The sequence below is a fragment of the Zootoca vivipara genome, chromosome 8 (assembly GCF_965207765.1).
Source record: "Zootoca vivipara chromosome 8, rZooViv2.hap1.1, whole genome shotgun sequence".
Taxonomy (NCBI): domain Eukaryota; kingdom Metazoa; phylum Chordata; class Lepidosauria; order Squamata; family Lacertidae; genus Zootoca; species Zootoca vivipara.
In genome coordinates, this window is record NC_142591.1 from 20,355,899 (window position 1) to 20,379,414 (window position 23,516).

The 23,516-nt window shown below is 44.4% G+C and overlaps 1 protein-coding gene across 1 annotated transcript in view; it reads left to right on the forward strand.

Annotated features, from left to right (window-relative positions):
- The window catches only part of LOC118090347 (cadherin-6), a 146,317-nt gene that overhangs the window by 93,426 nt on the left and 29,375 nt on the right, over positions 1-23,516 (forward strand). Inside the window, exons 3-7 of the mRNA XM_035125971.3 lie at positions 8,959-9,253; positions 11,990-12,109; positions 15,188-15,355; positions 18,322-18,509; positions 22,241-22,494. Coding sequence (XP_034981862.1) covers positions 8,959-9,253; positions 11,990-12,109; positions 15,188-15,355; positions 18,322-18,509; positions 22,241-22,494 — 1,025 coding nt within the window. The remainder of the gene's footprint in view (positions 1-8,958; positions 9,254-11,989; positions 12,110-15,187; positions 15,356-18,321; positions 18,510-22,240; positions 22,495-23,516) is intronic.

The following is a 23,516-nucleotide window of genomic DNA, read 5'->3' on the forward strand; positions in this document are numbered from 1 at the left end:
TAAACCAGCAAAATGAGATTAGCAATTATCAAACTCACACTAACACAATGTTCAGTTTGCTGTTTTTTGTTGTCACTGAACAAAAGGGAAAATGGACTTTTTGAAGTAAAATGTTTCAAGCATTCTGTATGTGGATTCATTTTTTTGCTAGCCTCCTAGATTTTCTTGGACCTTCGTGAAACCTTCCTTAGAACGCCATTTTCCTCTCCCTTTCAAGAATGTTTTGTTGTGTCCTTGTATACGTGTTCTTGTGTCATTCTTAGCAAGCGGGGTGCCAAAGATGTATCTCACCTGGGGCTCTTTTTAGACTGGAGAGAGCTTCAAATGTGAGGTTGGCATGGAGGGGGAGTGGATTGTTATAGTGGTGTAGAAAGAGTTATTGTTTGAGCTGTATCTTGTCCTGATCACACACAACAATCAGGATTGTTCCCTGTGCTGGCTCAAGACATTTTGCCTGAGCAAGCCTAAATATTTTGTCTGAGATGAAACCCACATATTCCTTCCCTGAAAAGTATTGTTGCCCCATTCTGACTGCTAATCCTGCCTCCATATATTCATTTTTTCTTCCTTTCTAAGACCTCAATCCTGTGCATATTGTCCTGTGAGTAATTCCCACTGAACTCAGTGGAACTTAATTCCAAGTATACCAAGAACTCCCAGAAGTGCAAGCTGGATATTGAAGGGGCAGAGGAACCAGAGACCATAAAGAAGGCTGGACCATAAAGAAGGCTGATCGCCAAAGAATTGATGCTTTTTGAATTATGGTGCTGGAGGAGACTCTTGAGAGTCCCATGGACTGCAAGAAGATCATTCTGAACGAAATCAGCCCTGAGTGCTCACTGGAAGGACAGATCGTGAAGCTGAGGCTCCAATACTTTGGCCACCTCATGAGCAGAGAAGACTCCCTGGAAAAGACCCTGATGTTGGGAAAGATTGAGGGCACAAGGAGAAGGAGACAACAGAGGACGAGATGGTTGGACAGTGTTCTCGAAGCTACGAACATGAGTTTGACCAAACTGTGGGAGGCAGTGGAAGACAGGAGTGCCTGGCGTGCTCTGATCCATGGGGTCACTAAACGACTAAACAACAACAACAACCTACATAGCATTATTCTGTTTATTTCACCCCATTTCTCTCTCTCTCTCTCTCTCTCTCTCTCTCTCACTCACACACACACACACACACACACACAAAATACATGTCTCGTTTCCGCGTTTCTTAGGAGAATTTCATACCCACTAGGGCCTAGGCTATCTTCTAACTAGGCAATAGAAAATATCTCACAGAGGAAGTGAACCTGTCTGTCTTTCCCTGTGGATTCTAACAGGTGTTAACACTGGCCAAAAAAACTTAAGGAAAGCAAACATAAGCAAAAGGTTTTGTAAAAACTAGTTTACTTCAAAATATCAACAGTATTTACACAACAGCATTGTGGAATGCATGCAGTTAAAAGTGTGATATTGGTAGCTGTAACAGACAAGATCATAATACAGTGCCAATCTATTTTTCTCAAATGCCCATGACATACACAAATTGCTATACCAGCTTTGCAGAATGGCTTAGAGCTGGGATGGTGAAGGGAAAAAAATGGAAGGAAGGGAAGGAAAAAAAGAAAGACCAGAAGCAAGAGAAGGGGAAAGGGAGAGAAAATGGAGGTGAAATAACAGGAGGAGGACTATAAAGAGGTAAATAGGTAGAAAGCAAATCAGAGAGAAAGAAACAAGGGAAGTCTGAGATGAGTAAGTCTCAAACACTAGACGAAAACTTTCCTCTATAACCTGGCCTTTGGCCAGTTAGCATTCTATGGCCTTTTAAATATGTTTCTGTTTTACTATGCATTTTGTGTTCTCCTTTTGTATTTTTATGTTGTGAACTGCCCCGTGATCTTCAGATGAAGGACACTATACAAATTTAATAAATAAAATAAAATTGCAGATTTTAAGCAAAGCATAGGAAGGGAAGGCCCATGAAACAAAGGATTTCTACTGCACAGATTTGTGTAGCAGCTGGGATCCCACTAGCAAAGGGGTGACTCTTCCTTTAATTATGACCAGTTGAAGATGCTCTGTAAGTACACATGCTTCCCTTTCTGAAGGGCACCAGCTGTTGTCCCACCAATCAAAGGAAAGGGTTTTCCCAGGTGCCAAGAAGCACCCCGAAAGAGTGGTCTCCTCATGGAGAAAAGAGCACCCCGAGGAAGGAAGAGCTGCCATTCCTGCCTCCTGCCAGACCGTCTTTCCACCAAGCGCACAGTGCGCCAACAACCTAGATCACAGCTATGAGGAAATGTGGAGGCATGGGAGTGGAAGCGAAGGTGTTCCCATCGCTGCCATAATGCACCATCTGAGCAAACGTTTTCCTAACAATGGAGCTGTCCTTGGTCCCCTCCCAGCTCAGCTACTGTAGCTTTCTGATTTGATTTACAGAGCTGCAGAAATGCAAAAGAACAAAAACGCACAAGAACAAAAATCAGTTTGTGAAAGGAATAATTCCACTCCTCAATAAAGCTTCCAGAGCGGCTTACAAATTGCAGCCTGATGTTTTTCATTCATATAAGTTAGGAGAAAAAGATACAGGGGCAAAAGGACAGGCAAAAGTAGGCTCTGAAATCTATTTGTGTGTGTGTGTGTGTGTGTGTGTGTGTGTGTGTGTGTGTGTGTGTGTGTGTGTGACTCGTGCAACTTTAGCAGTGCTTAAAACTAGATTTACAATTTTGTCATTGAATACTTGCATTTGCAAACAGTTGCCTGGAACACTGAAGGAAAACAAGTAGGGAAAGAGCTGGATAATCTTTATCTAAGTAGAGAATCATTACAAGTGAGTCAGATGATTAAACTTAACAATGGTATTCAAGTGAAATTAGTAAAACTGTGTCTACTGCAACACTTAACCTGTTTTTTATTTGTAGTTCATCTTCTGTCTGCTCTCCCTCTTGAGTGAATCATTTCACAAGGGACTCCTCATTAAACTCAGGGAGTTAAGCAAATTAATTTACTGTAAAGACTACGCCATTTTGTTCTCTCTTTTTTATTAAAAAACATTAGACACAGCACTTTCTGCCTTTTCCCCCTATCAAGTTGCAATTCACATGATGTTCAGAGTTGGGAATACAGTAAAGTCTAAAGATGCTTTCTTTACTGAATGAAGGCTTGAAATATTTCCCCTCCCATACATAAGAAAGAATAGTAAAGTGCTGGCTCATAATAAGGAACTGAATCTTAACTTGTTTAAAAATATCTATTATTTGCCACTGCGGTCGGTGGAAGCTTCTCAACACCTCTGCACACTTCAAGAAAGGCCAAGAGGACACCTTCTTCAGAGCGCCACTGCCAGTGTTTGCTATGGCAACTAGAAATACTGTTAACTTACAATGTTTTTTTTAAAAAATTAAAACTTAGTTTAAAAGGCTTTTCTGGCTGTAGCAGTAAACCACAGCTGCAATGCAGGCATTTTCTGAGCCAATATGAAAAAGCCCCTTCCGCCGTAGAAGGAGGGGGGGTTGTGGGCGCCACGAGGCCATCACGTGATGTGCTGGGGGGATGGTTGCCATCCCCCCCAACCCATTGGCTAGCTCCCAGATGGGCGCTCCCTTGGCGCGTCCAATCCGGATGTTCCAAAGGGGCGTGGCTCGCTGATTTAAGTGAGCATGGCCGGGAGTCAGCCTCTCTTCCTGGACCCCCCAGCCGCTTTGTTTTCCCACCCACCCTCCCTTTAGGCAAGGCTCTCCTTTTGACATTGCTATGGACCTCGGTTGGTCGCCGTTTAGGGGCCTGGTAGGAATTTCCCCACTTGGCAAATTGGCTCTGGCCTGGTGGTTTTCGCCTACCTCGTAGCAACTCGTCACAACTTTGGTTTTTGGCGGTAAGCATTGGATTATCTCTGAAAGGTTACAGGTGGAGGGGGGAGATTGCTGCCATCACCTTCCCCAGGCGAGGTAAACCTTGCCAACCCCTGATCTAGTCCTTCCCCTGCCCACCCCCTAATACCTATTCTTAAGAAGGTCTCTTTTCCAGTCTTCAGAGAGTAGCTGGAAGTGGGGAGGCAGAAAAAGGTCCTCCTTTCCATCCACTCTGCAGTTTTAATCGGAAATCTTAGGCGCAGTGCTGCAACCGGAGCTCAGAAGCAGCTCGCGCTCATGAAATTCCCTGTCGCAAAATGCGCCTAGAACAATGGGAGTTTTGAACACTGCCAATGAGAGGCCCTTTTCAGCCCTGGGGCGCTCAGCTAATGCCCAACCTGCTTTACCTCTGGTCTGGCCCTGCGTAGGATCCAGATGATGAGCAATATCAACACAGTAGATATTAGGCTGCTGAGTCAACAGTAGACTGTGTTGTCCTTTCTGGGAAAACAAGGTGGATCTCCAAATTCTGCAAGTTAGGTATGGCAAGAAGAGATGCAGGTGGATTGTAGCACTGTTGCTTTGAGTTAGCTGTGGATTAATTTTAATTAAATTCTAACCCTTCCTCAAAGGGTTAAAATTGAATATTGTGTCTGCTGAGGTCCTTCCCTGACCCCACCCCCCACTCCATCTCTTGCTGGTTTTAATGGAACAGAACGAACTACTAAGCTATTTGAAGAAGACCGAGTGTGTTCAATTGAGCCTGTTTTCCTCCTCAATCTTTTCATCTTTTGTTTCAGAAATTCTTTTATGCTATTATGTTAACACGTCAAATAGGTCAAGGTGCATCCTGTACTGGAATGAAAAGAGAGAGGAGGGTTAAAATAGTATAGTATTCTTCTTTTTTACAACAGCAGAAGCAGCAACAACAAAGCACAGATTCAAGGACAAATGCAGGGAGAGAAATATTCCTTTTGGTGACCCCCACAAGCTAAAGTTGCAAACATCCTTGACAAGAAGCATACGTATTGTTGTTGTTTTTAATCCTTCTGGGGGTTTACTCTAAATTATTGACTTGATGTTTAAAATGGAATGTGTTAAGGGGGGAAAGAGACTTATAACAAGAACCAATCTTTTGTGTGCAAAGTTGCTATTCACATACATACCTGAATCATTTTTAATTACTTCTACTTGAGGGTGAGTGCTTCAGCTGTCCTTGAAAGAGGAGGTGATGCTTTCTCTTCTTAAGATGACTTCCCTGGTCTTAGAAGAAGCGTTGTTCTTGTCCATGACAGCCATTATGTGTTGGCACCCACAACACTTTTATCAAGATATAAGTACTGTCGCCTCAGGTTTACCCCCCCCCCCCTAAAAAAAAAAGCACTAGAACTATTGGATACTATTGTCCAATCACTAGTCCAAGGCACTCAAGAAGGTGGTTGTGGGGGCCACTTCAAGCGTGCTCAGGTGAATGTCCATTTAAATCCAGCTTCAGTCCAGTTTTGGGAGCAGAAACGGCATTGGCTCTCCTGACTAATGACCATTCCATTGTCAGGAGAGGGACAGGGAGAATGTTTTAACTGACCATGGCTTTTTTATGACTGAGTTGGGACTTGGAGGCATTGAATTGCAATGGTTCCGCTCCTGTCTCCAGGGATGGAGCCATTGGGTGACCTCTGCTCAGCCCTGCGGTAGATGTCCAACATGGTCCCACAAAGTTTGATCTGGTAGCCCAAGGTATTGGTCACCTGCACAAAGCCTCTGGTATCAGCCATCAGGGGATTTGGAGAGAAATGTCATTAGTACCCTGATGGAACTGAGCTCTGTTCCTTTGATACCAAGAGGTCCTGGAGATGTCTCTACTGTCTAGAGGTGGTAATTGACTGGATGTAGGGCTTGCCGATAAGAAGGTCGGCGGTTCGAATCCCTGCGATGGGGTGAGCTCCCGTTGCTCGGTCCCAGCTCCTGCCAACCTAGCAGTTTGAAAGCACGTCAAAGTGCAAGTAGATAAATAGGTACCGCTATAGTGGGAAGGTAAACGGCGTTTCCATGTGCTGCTCTGGTTTGCCAGAAGCGTCTTTGTCATGCTGGCCACATGACCTTGGAAGCTGTACACTGGCTCCCTTGGCCAATAATGCGCAACCCCAGAGTCGGTCACGACTGGACCTAATGGTCAGGAGTCCCTTTACCCTTTACCTAGGGCAATACATTAAGGTTAAATACTGTCAAAACAGAGGTGTTGTGGGTGGACCTTCCCCATGTCCAGGAATTGGGAGAACATCCAATTCTTGACAGAGCTCCCAGGAGCAGCTGCCTGGTTTCAGGGTGCTCCGGGTACCATCTTTGTCACTCGAGGTTCAGGTGGCCTCAGTGAGTAGGAGCACCAATGCCTGGCTTTGTCTGGGGTGCCAATGATAGCCATTTCTGGGAAAGGATAGAATAGCGATGGTTATTCATGCTCCTCCAAGTTGGAATAATGTAGTGCCCTCTTTGTGGAGTACTGTAGTAATGCCCTTTGAGGAGAGACTGTAAGTATAAACTAGTGCAAAATGCAGCAGTCAGGATGCCGGTAGGGTCATCAGGCTGCAAACATATTGCTCCTATTTTTTTTAAAAAAAGCTGTGCTGGTTGTTGATTGTTCTCCAGGACTAATTGAAGCTGCTTCCTTTGGTATCTAAAGCCCTTAATGGCCTGGGACTCAAATATCTGCAATCTTCCATACTGGCCTGCCTATGTCTTAAGATCAGTGAATGAAAGCCACCTTGGTGGTCCCTACATAGGATGAAGTGTGGATGCCTAGAGAAGGGCTTTTTCAGTGGTGGGTCTTCATTTGTGGAACTCCCTCCCTACTGAGGTACATCTGGCCTCACCTCTATGTAATTTTAGGCGATTGGTTAAATCAGATCTTTTTTAAGCAGGTGTTTGTAGGAGAACCCCAACTGGGCACATTGTTTAGTTTGCTGCTGCTGCTGCCACTAGTTGCTGTGTTATGTATTTAGAAGTTGTGTTATTTTATGGATTTTATGCTCTGTTTTTCTCTTGTTTGATTTGGCTATAAACTGCCTGTGGCTTGTGCAAAAAGGCAGCACGGTATATCAATTAATCAATCTTTATTACAGTCAGAGAGCGGACAGCAGTACAGTACATAAATCTAAATAAATAGATAAATGCAATACGAAAATCAACTGTGTATAGCCACATGCACACATATTACCACAATTTCCATATATATATATTTATCACTTTTGTATCATATGTCAAACACACATCCCAGCAAGGACCCTGTTGCTCCCATGGTCTTTGGTGAGGGTGGGGCTCCCTTTGTTCACCAACCATATGAGGGTTTCCAACCTTTCTCCGTATGCTAAGTGAGTTAGGATCGCCCTCTCAACCTGCATTAACTCTCTCGGCGGATGGTTGGGGTTGGGAGAGAAGTGTCCTTGCAGATTCAGCACACTTCTTGCTTTGCATGATTTAAAGAAAAAAAGCAATACAGTGCATGATCTTTGCAACTCTCGCTTTTTATTGCATTTCACTGCGTCGCGTAGCACAGAATGGTGTTATGCAAACACAAGGGAGATGCAAATGTTGTGTTCCATACAGTGTCCCCCATGAGAAGCATATGCATTTGGGAAAAACACCATCAAACAGAAGAGAAAAGAAAATGATTTTAATAATATAAATAAATGCCTTTTTATATTCCACAAGTGAGTGTTTTGAAAATGCAAACCTGGGGGGGGGGGTGATAAATAACTATATTCAGGGGCGTAGGAAGATAGGGGTGGTAGGGGCGGGCCGCCCCGAGCGGCAGGCTCCAAGGGGCGCCATTGTGGGCACCCACCCCGCCCCAAAACACAAGCCCTGCCCCCAGAACGTGTGCCATGGACCTCCAGGAGGCACGCCCCACCCCTGGAATGCGCGCCACGCCCCTCCGAGAGGCACACCGTGCCCCCAGGAGGCGCGCCCCCGGTGTCGGAGCATGAAGCTCTGCCACTGACTGTATTGGTATAGGCATGGAGGAGGCAGTTATTCCTTTCTTCCCTTCCTGTAGGCCCAAGAAGACTCTTTTTTAGCTGATGCTTGTGTTAGGAGGAAATCTTTCCACTGGCACTGATTGCAAATATCAGCTTCAGAGGAAGGATTTTCCTTAGGACAACAGCAAGGGAGGAAAGGGTTACTTCTTCATGCCTGCAGTGATCCTGGTTATCACTCGCACAAAGACACGACACCCACCCCTTAATGTTATTTGCATTTTTAAAAGCCTGCATGTTAAATGAAAGGATTCAACTACTAAGCTTTTGACCTCCCCTCCCCTCCCCTCATGTGCTGTTTTGGGAATTCACCTGACCATCACTCCTGATTCCATTGTGCAAGTGGAAGTCCTTGCACTGGTCTTCTGCCAAGAGGGCTCATTAAATGAATCCTGCCGTTTATGTCACTTCTAGTTTGGCCTTTACTTGGTTCTGTGCACAGGTCACCTAGACAACAAATGAAAAGCTACATTTAAGGTCACATCTGGTTTGGCCCAATGACAGGCTAGGTTTGCTGGCTTCCAGAACGGAGATCTGCCCTTTTTTAAAAAATGGATGCTAGTAAAAACAAGGTGGCCAGACCTTAGCAAGCAAGGCTAATAATATAGTCAAGGTTCATCACAATGTGCTATGTTCTCTTTTTAAAACAGCATCCTTAAAAACAACAGCAGGAACTTGAAATTGGGCAAGCTGGAAATAGCTTTTGATGGGAAAGGATTGAGAAGAACAATGCAAAAAACAAACTCACTGAGATGTTCTAACCAGCAAAGAGTGGTTAAGCATGAGAGCCAGTGTGGTGTAGTGGTTAAGAGTGGTAGACTCGTAATCTGGTGAACCGGGTTCGCTTCCCCGCTCCTCCACATGCAGCTGCTGGGTGACCTTGGGCTAGTCACACTTCTTTGAAGTCTCTCAGCTCACAGAGTGTTTGTTGTGGGGAGGAAGGGAAAGGAGAATGTTAACCGTTTTGAGACTCCTTAGGGTGATATCAAATCCAAACTCCTCCTCTTCTTCACATTGACAGAGATTCACACTCGGAAATGGTTTCCCCATTATTTGCCCCTTTGCTTAATTTTTTTATTTCTGTTGCAGCTTCATTCTGACCAGGATAAAGGAGACTCTACACTTAAATACATCCTTTCAGGAGATGGAGCAGGAGACCTCTTCATTATCAATGAGAAAACTGGAGATATACAGGCCACAAGGAGACTGGACAGGGAAGAGAAGCCTGTCTACATTCTCCGTGCTCAAGCTATCAACAAAAAAACTGGAAAGCCAGTGGAGCCAGAGTCAGAGTTCATCATTAAGATCCACGACATCAACGACAACGAGCCACTGTTTACAAAGGACACTTACAATGCCAGCGTCCCAGAAATGTCTGATGTAGGTAGGTGTCACATCAGTCTATTATTATAACTATTGCTATTAATATTAACATTATCATTTGTACATCACTTTTATACCAGGGCAGCTTATAGGAAAAAAGAAAAGAAATTGCATGCAATTAAAACAATTAAAAAACCAAGAAACAACAAGCAAGAACGTAATCATATACACTTCTCGAAACCCCATGACACCCTAACAACATTGGCCTGATTCGCCGTTACATTAACCAATGAAAGTACAGAGAACATTAACGATCAGATACCTGAGAGAAGAGGAAAGTTCTTGTCTGGGATTTTTGTTTGTTTCCTTTTGAGCATAAAGGAGGGAGGGGGAACCACTACATCTATCCTTTCTCTTGTTGCCCCCACCCTGGACTTCCAGCACCAGAGTACTTGGAGGAGGACCTGCAATGATGACTTCAGGGTCTGTGTAGGCTCACAAGGAAGGAGGTAATTCCATGTGGCACTGGGCTCCTGAGGTGTGTGAGCCTTTACAGTGGACCCTTTCGGGTTTCGAATGCGGCAAACCTGGAAGTGTATACTTCCGGGTTTTGCCACATGTACAGAAGCGCTCTGCGCATGCGCATGCGCAAAAGCACTTTATCGCTCTAGGCGTGTACACAGAAGCGGTGCCTCATGTTGCAGACCTTTCGGGTTACGCAGGACCCCCGGAACAAATTAAGTTCAAATCTGGAGTGTACACTGTGTATATAAAACCAACACTTTGAATTGTGCCCAACAATGCAGAGATCAGTTTTCACCTACTGGTCAAGGGACAAGTCTAGACTTGTGAATGCTACACTAAAGTATGGGCAAGTATAATCTATTTCTAGTCCATGCCTGTTAAGCATATGTTCATTCAGAGGTGCATTATGTTCCATTTCTGCATTAGGCTATGGATTCTTTTTTCAATCCACCAAAACACTGCATTCCAATATGTATCTTATTATAATGTCATCTCCATGTACACATTTCTAAGTGTATTTTATCCTAAAATGTGCCTATTAATGCATTTTGGTATGGGTTTTGCAAAACTTGGAGGTGTGTGATATCCAAAGGATGATTATGTTCTAATCAGCACATTTATCTGTGAGGTGTGGATCAACTAATATCAGATTCACGGAAATCCAAATCCGTATAGAATGTCCTGGGAGATTGAAGTGTTCTCCTACTGGTTTAAAATGCTGTAGAACAACTGAAGGACTATTCTTTGGGTAGGCAGCTCTCCTCACACCCACTTTTGTGCTTTGGAGATGTCCACTGTCACAATGTTAGCCATCCCTGATGTGCAGTGAAAAGGATTGTTCCCTGGATGTGTGTGTACGCAATCAAAACAATTGGGGAATGAGAAGTCTATTACAAAATACTACCTCCCCTCTTGATAACATGCATAGCACAGTAAATTGACAGGTTCAATATCTACCAAGTATTTGCCCCATTTACAGATATACACTTCTGGCCTGAAACATGGAGGTGAGAACCGTCCCTCCCCTCCCTAACTGGCGCCCCCGGGTCAAATTAAATCAGCGGTTTGCCATGTATATTGTCCTTGCATAATTGGACGTTCCTTCACAAATAGATGGTGTCAACACCCCATGCCAGACCAGGACAGTAATTATTATTATTATTATTATTATTATTATTTGTACCCTGCCCATTTGGCTGGGTATCCCCAGCCACTTTGGGTGGCTTCCAACAAGATTAAAATACATTAAAATGTCACACATTAAAAACTTCCCTAAACAGGCCTGCCCTCAGATGTTTTCTAAATGTCAGAGAGTTGTTTATCTCTTTGACATCTGGTGGGAAGGTGTTCCACAGGGTGGGTGCCACTACCAAAAAGGCCCTCTGCCTGGTTCCCTGTAGCTTTGCTTCTCGCAGTGAGGGAACCGCCAGAAGGCCCTTGGCGCTGGACCGCAGTGTCCGGGCAGAGCGATGGAGGTGGAGACGCTCCTTCAGGTATACTAGGCCAAGGCTGTTTAGGGCTTTAAAAGTCAGCACCAACACTTTGAATTGTGCTTGGAAATGTACTGGGAGCCAATGTAGGTCTTTCAGGACCGGTGTTGTATGGTCTCGGCAGCCGCTCCCAGTCACCAGTCTAGCCGCCGCATTCTGGATTAGTTGTAGTTTCCGGGTCACCTTCAAAGGTAGCCCCACGTAGAGCACATTGCAGTAGTCCAAGCGGGAGACAACTAGAGCATGCACAGTGGTGTGGGAGGAAATGATGCAAGTATTTGCCTCCACCATGATCCCTAGCAGAACCTCCCACCACATCAGACACACTCACCTGTGATTTGCAATGGGAGGAAATTTTGATCAGGACCATGCTAGAGTCTGTAGCAGCCACAACTACAGTGAGCTCCTAGCTGAGTTTCCTCTCCCCATCTCCTTCTTGGCAACTAGCAGTGACACGCAGTGTTGGGAAGCTGGCTGGGCAATGCTATCCAACAGCAAGAACACCTGTATCTCTTGTTACTGTACAAGGTATACAAAAAAAAAGTAGCCGCAACAAATGATATTGCAATCAAGAGCAGCCCTTCAAAACTCACTGTGGATCTCAAACACCCAACCATCATGATTCCCATTTCCAGCTCTGGAGAAAACTCCTGAAATGGCACCTCTGGTGGAATCTCCAGGTACTAAGTTTATGCGGCTGGCTGGAAGCAAGAGCGACAATTTAAAATGATGTCCTTTGGCAGAACAGCAAATATTTTTCTTTTCTTTTTTTATCATTGCAGGTACATTTGTCGTGCAAGTCACAGCAACGGATGCCGACGACCCTACGTATGGGAACAGCGCTAGAGTCGTCTACAGCATTCTCCAGGGGCAGCCATATTTTTCCGTCGAGTCTGAGTCAGGTCAGGAGATTTTAATCTGTCATTCTCTGACAACCTCCATAATTTAAAACGACGTGTTAAGTCAAGCTAGGACCTATTTGGCAAATTCTTCAAGGAAATTCTATTTGACTCAGTGCAGACTTCGAGAGGCCCAGTAGAGTGATACATCTGTAAATATGACACATTATTTTAATATCTTAACCTAATAAAAACAGAACGGAGCCTGGATGGAAAGTCCTTTCCCCCCAGTCCATTTGAAAACAAACAAATAATGGGAATGTTTAGGATGCCTGCATCGAAAGCAGTGCTCAGCTCAGTCATTTGGCTTTCATGAATAAAAATGGAGAGTGGACAACCTTTTGTCTCTCAAGGGCAACCATCCATCAGGGGTAATGTGCTAGAGCCTGCAGGAAAGTAATTGGCAGAGCCATAGACATAAATGTTCTGGATTAACTAATCCAGAATAAAGATCACCCTGCTTCAATTTTCGTCATGGCTGCTACCATGGGGGAGAGATTAAGGCAGCTTCAGGAGGCACAACAAGATACGGTACATACAATGAGCTCAGTGGCCAGAGGTTGTCCATCTGTCAGCAGAAAGGAAAATAAGACTATGAAGGAGATGAATGCTGCTTAATCACAGGTCCTTCAAAAAAAGATTGGAGGTATCATTTTTATAACTCTCTGGCTCATACAGGAAACTGACATGAAAGCCAGCTCAGCTTTGAAGTGGAAGGAGAAAGTGTGGTAGACAGAGAGATGGTGGTGACTTGTGCTTAAAAAGAATAAGACTATCTGAAATCTGGACAGGGAATTTTCTCTCTCTTATTTTATGTAAGCTTTCATTTTTGTAAACTTTATAACTACAAAGTTCACAGTAAATTTACTTATCTGCAATAAAGATCTGTGGGAAACTTATTGGGGAAAGTTCATTTTCAAGTGCAAACAACCTGTGACAGATCAAATGGAATGCATGCAATTGCACGCATATATGGTATATATATATATTAAAGAACACACCCTTTGGGGGACAGGAGATGCTCTAATCCTGCAAGTTATCAGTTTGGCAGAGTGAGCGTTATGCCTTTGTCAAAGCCCACTTGAGCAGCTTCCAAAGCACCCAACAACCAGCTGTTTGTGGGGAGATTTTAAAGTGCTACTCAAAGTAAGTTTGCCCTGGCTGATGTGAAGGGACCTCAATCCTGCTTGGTCCAGGTGTTTTGTTTCAGCATCTGAAAGAAAGTGGAGGGGAAGCTTGCTTCTATCGGCACCTTGCTGCCTGCTACATGCTTTGAAACCTCGATGTTGGGACTTCCAAGCACCCATCTGTTCATGCACGTATTTTAACGTATGGTCCTATCTGCATAGCCCCGTTGTTCCTTGGCCACATTAGAGTGTAACAGATTTTTTAGGAGCCCAGCTTTTATAAACAGATGGGCAGTTTGCAAAGGCATCCTACATTTTAGAAAGCCAAAGAGAATGATACTGATATTTCACCCCTCTGTTCAACTTCTTTTTCCTTCTCCCAATACCGTTCTGCCTCTAAATATATAGAAAGAATGCTTGGGGACTTGCTATTTTTTGCATGGATTTCCTTTCAGTTTAATGTTGTAGTAGTATGTCTTTAATGAAGGCTTGCTTTCACCCCGTTTGTCAAAATAAAAATTTCAAATAAGAAAGGGGTGGGAGAAAACACATGCACACAAAGATGCAGGACAAAAAGCAATGTGGGGGAGGGGGAGTTATGCTCCCTTTTAACTTCATGAAATGCTTTAGCATGGGGTTAATAGGTTGAATAAAGAACTGCATCAAACAGCAGTATATGCAAATAGCTTGAAGCTCTTTCCCATGTTGTGCAAGTCACACAAACAACAGAACCAGATACAATTTGACAAGGCTATAATTGAGTGCAATCATTACTAGCGACTGTAGTCAAGAGGACAGAGTGGAGGTTTAGATTCATTACTTTTTTGCAATTGTTCTAGGCAGCTTTTTTGTTCAATGCACACATACACACAAAACTACAAATAAAACATAACACGCCTTAAAAATGTGGTGCGCTACCCAAACGATTTAAACTAACACTAAAAGCGGGGGGACAGGGGGGGAACGGACACCAAGACCTTCCACTCAGGGAGTGACAGGACTCCCCTACCTCTTTTGAACTTACACTCGCCAATCAGAGGCCAGACTGCAAGAAGGAATTTGGAGACGGACCTGGCTAAGCCTGTTTGCACTCGGGTCCCTCCCCAAATCATCAAAGCTGGCTGCACCATCTTCCAGTAGCGCAGTCGGCATCGGACATCCCACCCTGTATAAATTTGGCCCCATCTGAAGGTGAGAAGATGGTGCATGTGGATGACCTTATGGTGGAGTGACTTGGTCGCCAAAGAGGAATTTGCCATACCCCACTCTCCTCCAGATCAAAGTATCGAGGTACCCTGGTAAAGGGGTTTAAGGGGAAGGATTCTGTCTGTATGCCCGGACGGGGGCTAACAAGCCATGGAATGCCCCAGTTTTCCTGGAGGGGGTCCTCTGTATTTGATGTGCATCATGTGGGGATCCTTAACCCAGGACTGACCCTGATAAAGTTACCAGACAGCAATTGGGTTGGCTGATCCAGGATACAGACCCAGTGCCTAAGCCAAAACCTTCTTGCACCTGTAATCAATAAATTTGTGGTCATTTGGATCCCAAAAAGGTTGTCATGTCATTTATGGCTCCCTGTGTCCCTACAGCAGTGACCTCAGGCTTACTGCAACTGGTCCTGCAACATAATATGGAAGCTGAGCAGATGCCAGAAATGGAAAGCAGTGGGCTTGGAGCCACACATACAAATAAACCCATGGACTGAAAAGGCTTGTGTAAAGGATTATTTTAACTTCATGAAGAGAGTGCATGGTGGCCTTCGTTGAGCATGAGGTTCCTCCATTGCAGCACTTTTCCATCCTTACTTACAATGAGCTTTTGCAAAGAAAGCCCTTCCCACTGATATCATGTCCATACAGGAAGAGATGTGCGGTAGTCTGGCCATTTAACTTAAGCTTTTACAAGAAAAGTCAGTTACCTTCAATGGTGTCCTTAATTTTCTCATTCCCAGGCATCATCAAAACAGCTTTGCTGAACATGGATCGAGAAAACCGGGAGCAGTACCAAGTGGTCATCCAAGCCAAGGACATGGGGGGACAGATGGGTGGATTGTCAGGAACCACCACGGTGAACATCACATTGACGGATGTCAATGACAACCCACCTCGTTTCCCCCAGAGTATGGAAGATTTAATAATTCTGCTTTATCTAGCTCAGTTCTACAATCCAGTGGTGGGGATGCAAATATACCTGTACACAGCAAGCCTGGAATCTTTAAAATTAGAAGAGATTGATGATATTGAAGGGAGGGGGTTATACCTTTTGGTCACAAATCTGTGAAAGCTTATGGAAAACACCCAGCCTTACTACTGTTCACTATTGACAATTATTTCCTAGATTTATCTTCAGCTCTGTCTATGGTATTGTAATGTCCTATTTCAAAGAGTCAAAAGAAAGTACAGTGGTACCTTGGTTCTCAAACTTAATTCATTCCAGGAGTCAAATGGTTCGAAAACCAAGGTGCAGCTTCCGATTGGCTGCAGGAGCTTCCTGCACTCAAGTGGAAGCCATGTCGGACGTTTGGCTTCCAAAAAATGTTCGCAAACATGAACACTTACTTCTGGGTTTGTGGCGTTCGGGGGGGCGATTTGTTCGGGAGCCAAGCTGTTTGAGTACCAAGGTACCACTGTACACTGAAATCAATTGAATTACAGTGGTACCTCGGTTTATGAACACAATTGGTTCCGGAAGTCTGTTCATAAACTGAAGCGAACTTTCCCATTGAAAGTAATGGAAAGTGGATTAATCTGTTCCAGACGGTCCGCGGGGTACTTAAACTGAAGCGTTCATAAACTGAAGCAAACTTTCCCATTGAAAATAATGGAAAGTGGATTAATCCGTTCCAGATGGGTCCGCGGTGTTCATAAACCGAAAATTCATAAACCGAGGTGTTCATAAACCGAGGTTCCACTGTATGGGGATTTAGCCCAGCTCTTACACTGAGTACATTATAGTATATAGCTACTAGTTGTTTTTGACTACATTCTTTCAGTGGTTAAGCAGCCTTTGTGATATTTAGTATGATTCAGTGCTTGTCAGTTTGTCTAATCCAGGGCTCAAAGACTGCTGTTTTGTCAAGTACCATGGAAACCACCAATCATCTCAGAAAACCTCCCTGCCTGGGCAAACCCTGCACATTAGAAATAAGGCTAGGCTACTGACATACGGGTGGCGCTGTGGTCTAAACCACAGAGCCTGGGGCTTGCTGGTCAGAAGGTTGGCGGTTCGAATCCTCGGGACGGGGTGAGCTCCCATTGCTCGGTCCCTGCTCCTGCCAACCTAGCAGTGTGAAAGCACGTCAAAGTGCAAGTAGATAAATAGGTACCACTCCGGTGGGAAGGTAAACAGCGTTTCCGTGCGCTGCTCTGGTTTGCCAGAAGTGGCTTAGTCATGCTGGCCACATGACCCGGAAGCTGTCTGCAGACAAACGCCTGCTCCCTTGGCCAGTAAAGCGAGATGAGTGCCACAACCCCAGAGTCGTTCGTGAATGGACTTAATTGTCAGGGGTTTATTTACCTTTACTGACATACTAGCTTTCAAGTAGCCGCAAGATTTTGATGCATTCTGAAATGGCATTAGCGAAGAGAACTGCACCAAATACTTTTCTCTCCAGGGAAAATAATTCTAGATACAAAAGTATGCCAGGTTTATATATTTGAAAATGTTGAGGAAGGCATTCCCCCAACTGAAGAATAACTCCTAATATAGGGCAAACGTCAGCCTGCGGGTATGGACAGTAGGAAACTTCTGTTGACACGAGTAAGCCATAATTTGAGACTTGGTTCCATGGCCCAAAGAGAATTACACATCTCTGGCCAAGGGCGTCTCACATGCTCTGAGACAATGATGCAGAAGCACAATGACCAAAAGGTCCCCGAGACAATGTATTTGGGTCATTTGCAGTGCAGCAAGTTAACATGAAGGGCTTTGGCTGTGCGTCGTCTTGTGTCGCTATGTCACATCGCACAATGGTGGTTTGCTGTTTCCTTATTCACTGTATTTGACGTATGGATGCTTTTGCTTTGCCATAATCCATCTGGCGAAAACAGCCCTGCGTGCATTGTAAAGAGAGGACTTGTTGAAAATCAGTTCAAGGGGCAGGGAAAGAGAGAAATGCCTTGTAGGGGTTTGCGGTAGAATAAAGCAGCCCTGATTTCAACAAGATGCTGGGCTTATTTAAAGCACTTATCCCTGCTAGGTTCCATCCAGCTCTCAGCCTGTCAGGCAAGTGAATGGTTTGGCAGATAGGCTTACAGGGTTCGATATTCCACAGATAGAGCAACCTGTTGTTACTGTGAGGTATTTGAGGAGCCAGGGTCAGAGCCAGTCACTTCAGGGAGCCAGATAAGATACTATTGGCTCCCTGCATCACCTGTTCTGTGCTGAGTTGATAGCTGCAGTTGTTGTTGGCATCTGCCTGACTCGAGAGACAATGGAGTGCACCTCTGGGGGTCAAGTCAAACTGCTGCATTAGCAGCACCAAAGTAACCTGCTTGAGATGCAAACCAGGGCAGTGTGTATGGAGGTCCTGGGCTGCCCAGACAGCAAGACCCCCTCTCAGCCTTATGGATGCGGTTGCAGTTCTGTACTCTAATCATGAGTGGGACTGTCGTGCAAGCTAGCTGTTCCCTTCGCCTGCAGGCTGCCATACAGGTGCAGGGAAATGGGTGCCTCTGCCCTACCATCATTTCCCCCTGTTTGACAAAGCACCATGACACCAGCATCTTTAAATCAGCACAAGGAAAGAGTAACCTTGAGCCATAAGCAAAAGCCAGAGTGAAACTATTCCGGTGTGCAGACTTAGCAGCTGAAGGGTGTATGAGTTAAGTCTGATGCCAGAACAAATAGAATGGTTAAGCACTTGCCTTTTGTAGTACTTAGAATCAGGAATGCAACAGAATGGCTCTATTGAGAAAGAAGAAAGTCCTGCAAGCAACTTGGAGCAGCAGCAACCTAGGAATCAATTTACTAGTGTGGCTGCTGGTAGAGAATAGATGTAGGAAGAAAACCTGCATGTGACTGGAGATTTGGGGGAAATGCCCCAATAGTTGTGATTGTCTGGCTAAAGTTTCCCTTTATCTCTAGGTGCCTACCAGTTCAAAATCCATGAGTCTGCACCTCTCAATTCACCGGTTGGCAGGATAAAAGCTACTGATGCTGATGTGGGTCCAAATGCAGAGATGGAATACAGCATCATCGAAGGGGATGGCTCAGAAATGTTTGGCGTCTTCACAGACAAGGCGACACAGGAAGGCATCATAACAGTGAAAAAGGTGCATGTTCTCAGATGTTTCCCTTTGGCTTTCAGCATGCTTTTGTCACATGTGTTTTGTCTCCCACACATAGTTTGTTAACACCCTTGTCAACGTATAGTAATGCTCTGCAAAGAGTGGAGAAATGGCTTCAGAGGAAATATTTCACACTTTTGCATGGCTGTCCAGATCAGATCAAGTGGCCCTGGGCAGCCCGGGCACACAGGCTGCCCTCCCTACCTCGACACCTCCCTTCTCAACCCTGACCCATCACAAGCTACAGATCCTGCAGGCTTCTTTCAGCCTGTGTCTAGAAGCTGCTTCTTCATGGCTGCAGACCAGTAGTTATCACCACTGTGAGATAATACAAAATACTTCATATAACTCTATTTAGATGCTAAACATGCTTGGGTGGGCTAGCAAAATGCCATTCACTTATATGAGAAGAAATAAAGAGGTGCACCATTTGAGTGTGGGCAGAACCTGCTTCCTGCCCTGTGTAGCACCAGCTAATAAGGACCACGTTTGCTCCTGTATGAGTCAACCCATCCTATGTCTTGTTTCCTGGTCACACTAGAGCATAAGGGATATTGTGACTGGGCATTTGATTAATTAGGTGTTGGTTGTGGGCTTTTAAAAAAAATGGTGCCAATTATATTCACTAGATTGATGCTAGTTGTATTTGCTGGGTTGATTTCTGTTCTGGACCTGGGTTAAAAATGTGAACAGTGACCATTTCTGTTACTGACAGAATTCTCTGACATCCCTAGGTGCAACAGACTTGTTCTATCAAATGGCAACCTGGCCTCTTTTACACACCATTTCTTTTCTACATGTTGCAGGGGGGGGGATACGTTTTAGAGACGCTGGCTAAGAATCTGCTCCATTAGCCCCCACAAATTCTCAAAAACTGTGCCGTGTTGCATATGAAATATTTTGAAATTAAACACTCTGAAAAGCTGGGTAAAGTTAATATCCCATCTAATGCAAAAGCATATCAGAGCTCTGTGTTCCTATGTCTTTTCCCCTATACAATGCAATTAATAATTCTATCCGGGAGCATTCTGACTTCTCTTTTGTTGTCTCTCTGTTTTTTAAAGAGCAGGGCCTTATTAGATCCTGAGTGGGAACTACTAATATGACACCTTCGTTGTCAGAAAGCATTTCACTAATCTCATTTGCAAGCAACTTATCTAGCAAGCTTGATAAGGTTACAGATATCAGCCTGCATCAATTCAGACTTAGCCAACATGAAAAAGACATTAGAGTCTCAAACATGCACTTTTGCCTGTAGATCTCTGCACAACACCCATCATTACTTGTTCATACAGAAATGCCTCATAGGACTTGATCCCAATATCACTCAATTTTCTGTTTGCGTCCGATTCTGAAAAATAATGCTTTGGCCAGGTTTCTTACAGTACAAGGGATTAAAAAAAATGAAGAGCCATGGTTTGTCTCCTTTCCACCTAAATTGCTTGTGATGTTTCTTCTGTACCCTCAGGATTTCACGATGTAGTCAAATCTAATTGCAACTACATCACGCACAATTCCCCCCACTTCCTCAAGCAATAGGAAATTCCAGGGGCAGCCTCTATGGGGCCTGGTTACATGTGAGGAGAGAGCACTGAAAGCTTGTGGCATTTTTGCAATATCTGTTTATGCATTGAGCATAGAGAGGGGAAGAAAAGCCCCATACTCAGAAAGAGCCAGTCTATAAACCAGCATCAGTTCCCCAGAAAGCAAAAAGCTTCTATTTGAAACTAGGGGTGGGAGAGAAATTCAACTCAGTTGGCGAACTTACCAAATTTGCAGTTCCCAAAACAATATGCAAACCAAAACACAGCCATCCATCAAAAGTTGTGCTTTGCTTGTGTTTGTGTGTATGTGTGTTGCAATGCCAAGGAGAGTGTACAGAAATACATATATTGAGGTGCACATAAAAATGCACGTATTTGTGAAAACAACATACGAAAATAGAGCGCATTAGGGAAATTTGCTTTGAAAAAAGGTGCCTCTTAAGCAAACATGCATACTGTGAGAAACTCACACAAAAGTGCTGGTGAATTTTCATGACAACCTTTTTTTAGAAATCCCAAAGTGATGTGGAAATGTGGGGAATGGAAATTAAGATGGGGAAAAATGAGAAATGGGGGTAATTGGAAATTGAAGGATTCACCCACTTCTACCTGGAGTGTTTCCTCTTTCCCCCCGAGACTCCTTCATCCTCTCAGCTACAGAATTCATATTATTTCCTCTTTAACTGGCTGCACTGCGACTACTGGCCACTTCTCCAGCTCGCAACAGAGCATCGGGACTGTCTGTGCTGTTAGGCAGAGTGAGGAAGCCATCTAAAAAACAACAGCACCCTGATTTAGGGGTGTCATGAAAGGGCAGAAAATTGTCAGTTGTTTCATTTATTACTATTGTATTTTTTACTACCAGGGAGTGAGATAAGTACCCAAGGGGTTGCCGCCTCAGGTGCCAAAATAACTTGGCCATGTTTTGCACACTATATACGTTGAATGGTGGGGCAGTGGTGGGGAAGCAGGGACACCAATTGCTGTTCTTCCTGAGGCAGCAACATATCTTGGGGTAGCCCTGCCAACCACATGGGCTGCGTCTGAGTTCGCTAGACACTGTCAAAGCTCATGAAGAAAACTCTTGCAGACATCAAGCGCTATTGAGCAAGCATCTACAGCTAGTTCCAGAAACATTGACTGACCGTCGGCGCTCATTAACATCAATGAAGTATAACAAATGACAGTTATCTCTTCCCTTGACACAACACAACAGCATCCTCGCTACGCTCTTTTACCGAACGCCACGCTACATCGGTTCTGACTTCACATAACATAGTTGCATTTCCAGTGAGGAACGGCTTTCAACACACAACTTTCCCCCAAAATGTGTCCCCTTTTCAGGTAGGGGCTTTGAGGGAAACGAAAGTCGGTTCAGAGTGGTTGATTTATTTTCTCATTTGCAAGGAAGTGTGGGAAGGCAACGTTGTTGGGCAAACACATTTGGGAAGTATCAGAGTAGGAAAGGCAGGAATGTTTCAATGGAAATGAAGTCATTAATGATTTCTAAAAGGTGCAGGATCGGAGGACAAACCTCTTGTCTCACAGCAGCACATTATCTCCAGACATTACAGAGATCTCTGAAGTTGCCATTGTATATTTTCTTCTTCACAAGGCATAAATGGGGCAATTGTTTGAAGTGGGAGTGCTTGAATACGGAAACACCTGAGCAGTCCCAATTCAAGCAAACACACCTTCCTTCTGGAGCAGGCCCTTCTTCGAGCTGGGGCTCAAATGCACACCCTGCATTTCTTGGTCTTCTCCAAGAAGCAAGAAGAAGTGTTGTCCTTTGAAGAAGAGAAAGAAGGTACCGTAGTAGATGGAGGAGGACTCTCTGCTAAAGGTTGATAAGCAACTTCATTGTCCCTTCTGCTCTCCCGCCTTGTGGTTCTTTATATTTACACCAGACACCCTCTCTCCTCTCTAAAATAGGGCACATAACCACCCTACCTCTGAGGCCGAAATCCTGGATACACTTACTCAGGCGTATGTACGGTTGAAAGCAGTAGGGCTTCCTTCTGGGCAAGCATGCATTGAATTGCAGTGCAAATGTTTGTTTTGAAGTGCATAACACGCTCATCCGACGCATTTCAGTCTGCCTCTTTGAATGTCAGGTCTCCCTGGAAAGCCGTTATCAGCTTTCTATTTAACATGTGCATTTTCTGCTCCTAGGCTTTGGATTTTGAAAAGAAAAGACAGTTCACTCTGAAAGTGGAGGCAAGCAATCCTCACGTGGACCCCAGATTCCTCTATCTGGGACCCTTCAAAGATGTTACAACTGTCAGAATTGTGGTGGAGGATGTAGACGAACCTCCAGTGTTCAGCAGGCCAGCCTACGTATTTGAAGTGAAGGAAGATGTCCAGATAAACACTGTCATAGGAACCGTGACTGCCCGAGACCCTGACGTTGCAAAGAATCCTATCAAGTAAGCATAGACTTATTTAGGTTTTTGTTATATCTCTGAACTTAGCATGTTTGGGTTTTTTTTAATGCCAATATCTTACTACTGTTGAGAATGAAATAGTTGGTACTGTATAGCTAGGTATTATTTCTGCTGTTGTTGTTTTTTAAGTAAATTTTATTTGGTTTTACAAAATCAATCACACAATTAACATTCTTGAAAACATTAAAAATAAAACAAGATTCTTTCGATTCTTAGGACTTCCCTCCTTCCCTCCATAGATTCTTTAAATACCTTTGTCAACTGCATATTATAGTTCATCCAAATTACAGTCCTCCCTTGTCTCCAAAGTCTTTGTAACATTGCCAGAGTTATTTAGAGCCTGCCAAAGAGTTGCAGTGTTTACAGTGTTCTTTTAAACGCAAACTGTATTCATCCCGAACTCTACTGAAGTTCTGATCTTCCTGATTTTCCTGGTCAATCTCGGCATCTCTGCACAATCTTGCAATTTCATCTGCCAGTCCACCTTTATAGGCATCTTGTCACCTTTCCATTTCTGGGCAAGCAGCATCCTTGCAGCCGTAGTAGCGTACATGAACAGTCTTTTCGATTCCTTCGGTATATCTGCGCCTACAATTCCTAAGAGAAAGGCTTTTGGTCTAGCTAGGTGTTATTTCTGGGTCTGCCCTGTGAGACTTATTCCGATTCTTTCATCACAGAATACATAAGAACCGCTTGTCTTAGCTTTGGGGAAGTGCAGTTTGCAGCTCAGCTCGGCCACAGCAGACAGGGCTCGCTCCTGCGGTGTAGGCAGGCAGGGAGAGAGGTGTTCCTTCCACCTTTGCAAGCCACACCTGTTTCAGGGGACTCTTTTGCCGGTGGCACTGCCAATTGCGGAGGAGTCTGTGGGCATGGCTCAGGGAGCAGACCAGAGGGGGTTGCTTTGCCCTACATTCTCCCCTCTGATCTGCTCCCTGGAAATATAAGCGTGCTACTCCCATGCCTCAGCCTCAGTTCCCTTCTAGATTTCAGAACAGTAGGCACCA